At 37.4% G+C, this 8,628-nt stretch overlaps 1 protein-coding gene and 1 long non-coding RNA gene across 2 annotated transcripts in view; one reads left to right on the top strand and one right to left on the bottom strand.

Moving 5' to 3' along the window:
- Positions 1–890: 890 nt before the first annotated feature.
- Positions 891–1,504, top strand: LOC306974949. Its single transcript, XR_013793681.1, has 2 exons — positions 891–940; positions 1,031–1,504. It is a non-coding gene; the product is annotated as an uncharacterized lncRNA (long non-coding RNA).
- A 4,408-nt stretch (positions 1,505–5,912) lies between these two features.
- vash2 (vasohibin 2) overlaps positions 5,913–8,628 on the bottom strand; it is a 66,772-nt gene continuing 64,056 nt past the window's right edge. Inside the window, exon 10 of the mRNA XM_079572799.1 lies at positions 5,913–5,998. Within this exon, the coding sequence (XP_079428925.1) occupies positions 5,929–5,998 (70 nt within the window). The 3' untranslated portion in view covers positions 5,913–5,928. The remainder of the gene's footprint in view (positions 5,999–8,628) is intronic.

Genomic DNA, 8,628 nt, shown 5'->3' with positions numbered 1-8,628 from the left:
AACATGTGGGAAATTCCACAGTTACCATGGAGATCCGCCATCTTTGCAGCTGTTAGCATACATTTCCATAGCATTAGCTTAAAAACAGTATAAAAAGTGGAGAAAAAAAGCAGAGGGACGACTCTATTAGCATCGTTATCGAAAAAAATTAACAAAGATGGCAGATCTCCATGGTAACTGTGGAATTTCCAGAACTCTATTGCTAACGCTAATGCTAATGTGGATTTTAACCCTTTTGCCCTCTGTGAATCATACATTAGGCCTGATGTTGAGCACATTTAATCAGGCTGATTAAATAAGTCACAAAGGGCATGACACATGGCCACCAGGTGGAGCTGTTCCTCCACTAATGAGCCAGAGAGTCGGACTGGGTAACGTTAAACGATTGAAAAAAGAACAACTTTTAAGTACTACTAGTATCGTAATAAATGATACAAATTTAAAAGAGACAGTCTTTTAAGGAGTAAATTAGCATTATTATTCTGTTCTCTGGTTCTAGCTGTCAAACATTTTAGTAGAAGAGGTATAAGTTCGGGAAATTCCACAGTTACCATGGAGATCCGCCATCTTTGCAGCTGTTAGCATACATTTCCATACACTAAACATTAGCTTAAAAACAGTATAAAAAGTGAAGAAAAAAGCTGTGGAACGACTCCATTAGCTGCTGGTAAAAACATCGAACTCACTGTGGTGTCCGAGTGTTTTAATGTGAACAGTAACTCCATTATTTTAACTTTTAAAATCTCCAGTAATCCCATAATGCTTAGCGATATGACATCACATTCCCGAACTCTATTGAATAAAAGTATAATTCAAGTTTCCGTATTGTTTAGCCAAGCATCGTTATCGAAAAAAATTAACAATATCCAGCCCTAAAGTAACAATCGACAGACTGACTCTTGTTTATGAGGCTACGTTCAAAATAAAATGGCTCCCAGTCGTTTATTGCCAGTAAATAATGTGCTCATGAATGAAACATCTCATCACTTCTCTGGGATATTTTACCCCCTGAAAGATGTGAGATTTTGAGTACGTTTTTAAATTGCTGGATGTTGCTCTCATCTAAAGAGGTTTTATGATACGACGGATTGTTTTGTTAAGGGCGTCGGGAGCAAGAGTTTAAAGTGATTGTTCACAAAAGTCACTAAACGTCATTGTCTTAATCTCTTTGGAACAGGCTCTGCCCACACAGCTGAAGACAGATTTATTATTATTTCTCTTCCTGTGGCAGTGATGCAATGGTCCAGAAATGGAAAGGTCTCTGTGGACAAAGCCTGTTAATGCACACTTTTGATTTTATTACAAGGAATATTTATACAAACTTCACTTGTCACAAAATATAGTTCTGTTTTCTGCGTGATTGTTTCTTCGAAGTCTTTTTTTTTTTTTTTTACCCCCTTTGGACTTATTCTCGTGCTGAGTTTTAGGGGCAGGAAACTTAAAAGTAAACTTGAAGGCCGTACGGAGGTGACCACATTTCAAGGCAAAAACAATACAATCTGAAAACTCCTTAAAAAAAAAACATTCAAATGAAATGATCGACCACAAAATGCTCTTTTTTCTTGTTGCTACTTTTGACGGTTTGATCAAAGTTCGTCCTCTCAGTTCAGGACGTTTCAAACATTGTCCGTTATCAGTCGTTGGTTTGTCGCACTGATGTGAAACTTCTTCAGATCCAGGACGTTGTGCTTTCTCATGTTCTCAAACAAACTCCTCTCTTTCTGACCTGATGTCCTACAGCTTTGGGTGGATCCGTCGAAGGCAGTTTTATTTGCATTTTGGCGAGAAATTGAGCACATTTTTTTTTTGCAGAGATGTCCATAGACTGCACATTCAGAGGGGACACGGGGGCCATCTTTAATTTAATCTTGCGGTGAGGTTTATGTCACGTCTCCAAAGTTTTGTGGGTTCTGGGTCGTGGAGGCCGACCTAGAGGCAGCTCCTCCAGTGGTCTTCTGTTCGGTCTAGTCACATGATGTAACAAAAATGGCAAAATGTAAATTAAAAGAGATTAACAGCCCTTATACACCAACGCGATAGTCTCCAGTCGGGAGTCCTGGTCGCCTGTGGAGGTGGGTGTGTCCTTGTCGTTGCACTAGGAGCCCTATGATTGGCCGAGGGTTACCGGCTGACCGCGAATCAGAAGGAGAGCTTTTCTACTGTAAAAACAAACAAAAAATTGGTGGAAAAAAAAATCTACTATTGAGCGTCACTTGACTTAAAGCAGAACTAAGTAACTTATGCCCCTACAGGCCAGAAGCGTCACTGCATGTTGTGACAAAGGGACAGAGGGATATTGTTCATCCAATTACACAAGAGAGATCATTTTTTTCACTCAAAGTTTGCTGTAAATACTGTTTAAGTGGTGCTAGCCCACAGTTAGCTTTGCCCGTTAGCCTGTTAGCTTCTTCTTCGTGATTCTTTTAGTGTGTATTGTAGGGCTGCAACTAACTATTATTTTGGTAATCGATTAATCGCTGAGCTGTGAATGGTGTATGAAAATTGTATTTTTATTTTTTATTTTTTTTTGTATCAAATAAAGCTAAAGTGACATCACTTGAGGACATGATGATGGAGTAAACTTAAAGGGAGTTTTTGGAGGCTCTCAGTGCCAATTCTGCTTTATGATTGGATGAGACACAGACAGATATTTATTAAATTTTCAATGTACCAAACACTAAAGACCCTAACTTGAAAAACAATGTAGGTTTTCATCAAAAATAAAAAATGTTTATGTAATTTTTGCTCTTCTTAAGTCTGTGTTTACTAGAAAACGATTAATCGATTACTAAAATAGTTGACAACTATTTCAATAATCGATTAGTTGTTTCAGCTAGTGTATTGCGCTTCCAACCCGGAGGCAGGGAAGTTGCAATTGTGGTTTTCTGGCCAGAGACACCAGGGGGAGATGAAAGACACCCCAATCATCCCATCAACACTTGTTTACCTTAATGAATCCTTTTCGCAGTCCCTCGGGTGTAATACAAGTTACTGAGTTCTGCTTTAAGAGTGGATCCTTTGCTCGTCCTGTCTCTGTTATTTCCATATGAGTTAGTAGCAGGGTCTTGTCTAAAGAAATAAATATCTCAAGATCACAAGGCAGTGAGTTACTGGTGGACAGCTACCTGTGTTTTTGTCTAGAAGCTTAAGGCTAATGCTTAATAAACATTTAAAAAGCACCACGATTTTGAAGGAGTTGTTTCATTTTTTTTGTGGGGCTTCGATCAGTATCTCATCGTCCGTGCTGTTTTCTTGAGCTATTCGATTTGTGCAGGACATCGTTAATTCTTTTTGGGAGAACAGGAAGAACAGTGACCTCCACTCACGTGTCATATTATCTTTATAGAGCTCCACAGTCCCGCCCCTTGTGGTCCTGTTGCTCCGGAAGCAAAAAATCCCCGTCTTCACGACCGTCGATTTCCCAAAAATTCAAATATTAAGAGTTTAACGTCAGCGCAAAAGCTAATCAGCTGTGTAGCAATTCGTAACCATAAAATGTTTCATTTCAATCCAAAAAGAAGACGACATGTTGAAGAAAAGGCAAAGGTACAAGGCTGTGACATCATTCACTTCCTGACTATAGAAACTCCGTATCCCAAGAACCATTGCGACATCGCGCCCGCTGGTCAAGGCAACCAGGTTTTCAGCAAACACGGCCAGTTTCTTTTACTTTGCAGACAAAAGTTCTATATTATTTCACTATTAAACAATCTGAATCCTGCTAATGTGAATAAAAATGATGGTGGTTTGTTTAATTGGATCGTTGGGAACATTTTTTTGACGTTTTTCTTACTCTCAGTGTTCGATATGGATAAAACGTCAACTATCTGCCTGCATTATGTTTTAATACATTGTTTATAATATGTTTTCTACATTACAATAAATAAATACGTGTGGGAATGTGAAGCTCCACCAATCAAAAGCCTCGTATTAGATCATGGGACTCCCGAGCATCCTGGGTAATGTAGTTCTAGGACGAAGGCTCGCAGTTAAACTGGATGGATCTCAGACGTGCTTTTTTCACCTGCGTCTGACTTTGCGGTCGCTTTATAACCACAGAGCTGGATTCGGCCCAAGAGTTAAAGACTTTATTCCAAATCAATACGGTCTCAAAGCAAGGGGAGTTTTACTTCCGGACCGGAGAGGAGGCGGGACTGTGGAGCTCTAATGCAAGTTCATTTCTGAAGGTTTGGTCGCCCCAGAGTCCAGCCTCTAATGCTCAGTCCATGGATCCGCCTCAATCACCTTTGTTCCTCTTCTTCGCTTTGCTGGAAGACTGGGATATTTCAGTCCTTTGTTTAAACAGTGGGTGCATAGAGTTTCACAGAGCGTTGGCAGCGGACTATAACACACACACACACACACACACACACACACACACACGCACACACACACACACACGTAAACCGCCTTTTGTGACATTCAAATAAATACCAAAACAATCAAAAACACGCCCGACTTTGACACGAGAGCTCGTCTGCAGAAGCGTGAAAAACATTTATGAACATTCGATATTAAAATGTGTCGCGGGAGAAATACATCGATGTGAAGACTGATGGACGGAGAACAAAAGTGTAGCAAGTTTTCTGCAATATTTATCAAATGGAAATAAGGCATTTTATCCGTAAAAGTTACTATAAGTGTGTGTGTGTTTGCTTTGTAGCGCAGTGGTTCTCAACTGGTTTGACACAACGGACTAACTACTGATTACTCCTCTGAAGAGTACTGTAGTTACTTTACTGATTACTTGGTTTTGAAAGTAACAAAATTAGATTATTCGTTACTTTATTGCAGTGAGTTTAGTGTTTGCTATAGTGAGATTAAGCTCCTGTGGTTTGTGTATTTGACCACTAGAGGGTACTACATTACTGCTATTGATCGAGTCTGCTGTTCACCTCGTGCTGTGGCTAAATATCGATGCATTTTTTGACTGCCATGCTTTAACCTCTTAACTCCCGTCTGAACAGAGAGGATCTTTTTCCTCACGTCATCAGATTTTGTCAAATTTTTGTAATTTTTTCGTCAATTTTTTATAATTTTTTTGTAATTTTTTTGTCGATTTTTCCGTAAATTTTTAATCAAATTTTTGACTTTTTTTTATCAAATCTTTGTAATTTTTTTGTCCATTTTTTGTTGATTTTTTCATAAATTTTTTATCAAATTTTTGTCATTTTATTGTCACATTTTGTCACATTTTTGTAATTTTTTCGTCAATTTTTTGTCAATTTCTTTATGACATTTTTGTGACATTTTTGCCACTTTTTTGTCATATTTCCATCACTGTTTCCGTCTCAGATTTGTTGCTATTTTCTCACCTTTTTTCCAGAAGCTTTTGGACTGGGGTAAAGCCAAACTGGTAGAAAATGTGCTCGGTTCAGGTGGGAGTTAAGGGGTTAAAACTCTCAAATCACCTTCCCCAGTTGATAAATGTAAGAAAATGAGCCTCCAGTTGAGAACCACTGTAGCAGCGTGGGCTCGGGTTGAATGTATGCGGAGGAGGAGGAGGCCGCTGTTTTTGCCGCACTCTTTCCGTCTCTCTTCTTCTCCTCCTCTTCATCCTTCGTTCCTTTTATCAGCTCTCCGTCGACTCAGCGTTTATAAAAGAAAAAACCTCACACGCTCCAAAGGAAAATCGATAAGTCCGGTCTACGGTCGGCTAATGACCGCGGAGGAGCTTTGATAAAAAGTTTAATCCGTCTAAGAAAAAATCCTTAATTGTGCCGCCTTCATCTGGGCGCGTTGTTCTTGTGCAACCGTCGAATGAGAATCAATTGAACTTCCTGTTTTATTTAAAGGAACTGAAGTGGCCCTAAGTCGAGGCTTCGGGTATTGACAGAGAACGTAAAAAAGTTTAGCTGAATCCACTTCCCCAAACCGTGTCCGTGTCGGCCATCTTGCTGCGGGCGGAGTGCAGGTGAAGGAGCTCGGTCATATCCGGATTTGGTAGGCGTCGTTGAGCGTGCTGAGCTCCGCGGGCTTCCGGTCCACCGCCGCCGGCCTGGAACGCGACAAAAACACGGCTCAGTTTCAGCAACGACATTAAAGTGATGGTCGGTAATAGAGCTGCTCGATTATTGAAAAAATAATAATCACATCATTATTTTTGTCATAATTGAAATCACGATTATTCAAACGATTATTTGTTGCCTTTAAAAAACTCCATCAAAAAAGTGACAAAAATCCAGCAAAAAAAAGACAAAAATCCAGCAAAAAAGTGACAAAAATCCAGCAAAAAAATGACAAAAATCCAGCAAAAAAGTGACAAAAATCCAGCAAAAAAAAGACAAAAATCCAGCAAAAAAGTGACAAAAATCCAGCAAAAAAAAGACAAAAATCTGTTAAAAAAAGTGACAAAAATCTGTTAAAAAAGTGACAAAAATCCAGCAAAAAAGTGACAAAAATCCATCAAAAAAAAAGACAAAAATCCATCAAAAAAAAAGACAAAAATCTGTTAAAAAAGTGACAAAAATCTGTTAAAAAAGTGACAAAAATCTGTTAAAAAAGTGACAAAAATCTGTTAAAAAAGTGACAAAAATCTGTTAAAAAAGTGACAAAAATCTGTTAAAAAAGTGACAAAAATCCAGCAAAAAAATGACAAAAATCCAGCAAAAAAGTGACAAAAATCCAGCAAAAAAATGACAAAAATCCAGCAAAAAAGTGACAAAAATCCAGCAAAAAAAAGACAAAAATCTGTTAAAAAAGTGACAAAAATCTGTTAAAAAAGTGACAAAAATCCATCAAAAAAGTGACAAAAATCCATCAAAAAAGTGACAAAAATCCAGCAAAAAAGTGACAAAAATCCATCAAAAAAAAAGACAAAAATCCAGCAAAAAAAAAGACAAAAATCTGTTAAAAAAGTGACAAAAATCTGTTAAAAAAGTGACAAAAATCTGTTAAAAAAGTGACAAAAATCTGTTAAAAAAGTGACAAAAATCTGTTAAAAAAGTGACAAAAATCTGTTAAAAAAGTGACAAAAATCTGTTAAAAAAGTGACAAAAATCCAGCAAAAAAGTGACAAAAATCCAGCAAAAAAGTGACAAAAATCCAGCAAAAAAAAAGACAAAAATCTGTTAAAAAAGTGACAAAAATCTGTTAAAAAAGTGACAAAAATCCATCAAAAAAGTGACAAAAATCCACCAAAAAAATACAAAAATCCGGCAAAAAAATTTATTTGATAAAAAAAAATATTTGAAAAACAAACCAAAAAAAATAATTGAAAAAAAAAATTATAATCGATTTTTTGCGATTATGCTAATTTTGTAATTGTTTACTGTTGTAATCGAAATCGTAATCGAATTTCGATTAATTGCACAGCCCTAGACTGTAAGTTTGCAAAGTGAGGAGGGTGGAATGTGAAAGTGAACTCCTCCCCTCTTGGACCAGAAAGCCCTTCTTAGTTTCAAAATTCTGTTCCTGCTCTCGATATTTTGCAAAGTAAACGATCAAGCTCCTCCCCCTCCCCTCCTGATTGGCTCTGACAGGCTGGTTCACGGGATAAGCTCGTCTCATTGGTCAACACGGGAGGATACTAGACTCTGATTAGCTGAAGAAATCTGGGAAGGAGGGACTTTACCAAAAAAAATGAGGTATATTTGTACTTACTTTACATCAAAATGCAAAACCAGGTGGTCGATTTGGCACATATTAAAAAAATTGTAAAACATTTGGACTTCCAGACTATCACTTTAAGGCGGGACCATAGACGTGTGTTTATAGACTGTCAGATAGACTGTGGTTGAAAACATTTCACTCTCCTCAGGTTTGTCACATGAGAAAACCGTAATTTTAGAAACAACAAAACTCTTTGGAGCCAGACTTTTAAGTTGTTTTTGACGGGTGTAAAGTCACCATTAGCCACGAGGAGGTCGATTCTCATCATTCCCAAAACACACAAGGGCCGAACCTCAACATCGTAGCCTAAAGTAAAGAACTATTTTCTGCAAATGCCAATGTTTTACATCAGTGGTTCTCAAGCAGCTTTGGGATCCACCATTACCCTCGGATGACGAGCCGAGGACCCAAATAAAACTGTCATTTGTCATATATTGTATAAAATAATGTATTTTCCACAGGTTTTTGTTGGACAAGCAGTAGATTTCCCTTTAAGACTGAAATTATGATCAAAACAACCCAATAAAATTCATTTAACCTCTTAACTCCCGCCTGAACCGAGAGGATCTTTTTCCTCACGTCATCAGATTTTTTTTTCATAATTTTTTTGTTGGGTATTCAACTCATCTTTGTCAAAGTTTTTGTAATTTTTTTGTCCATTTTTTGTCAAATTTTGTCACGTTTTTTTCATCAATTTTTTATAAAATTTTTGTCCTTTTTTGCTACATTTTGGTCATTTTTTTGTCATATTTTTGTATTTTTTTAGTCACATTTTGTCTCATTTTTGCCACTTTTTCATCAATTTTTCGTCACTTTTTTGTCAATGTTTTCGTCTCAGTTTTGTTGCTATTTTCACAGCTTTTTTCCAGAAGCTTTTGGATTGGGGTAAAGCCAAACTGGAGAAAATGTGCTCGGTTCAGGTGGGAGTTAAGGGGTTAAATGACACAGTTAGTGTTTCTATGCAGTTTCAGATGGAAAATATCAAATTGAATATTGAAAAGTTCCCCATAGACTCGC

The sequence above is a fragment of the Gobius niger genome (genome assembly GCF_951799975.1).
Source record: "Gobius niger genome assembly, chromosome: 15".
In the NCBI taxonomy this organism is placed as follows: domain Eukaryota; kingdom Metazoa; phylum Chordata; class Actinopteri; order Gobiiformes; family Gobiidae; genus Gobius; species Gobius niger.
This window is presented reverse-complemented; position numbering and strand designations above follow the sequence as displayed.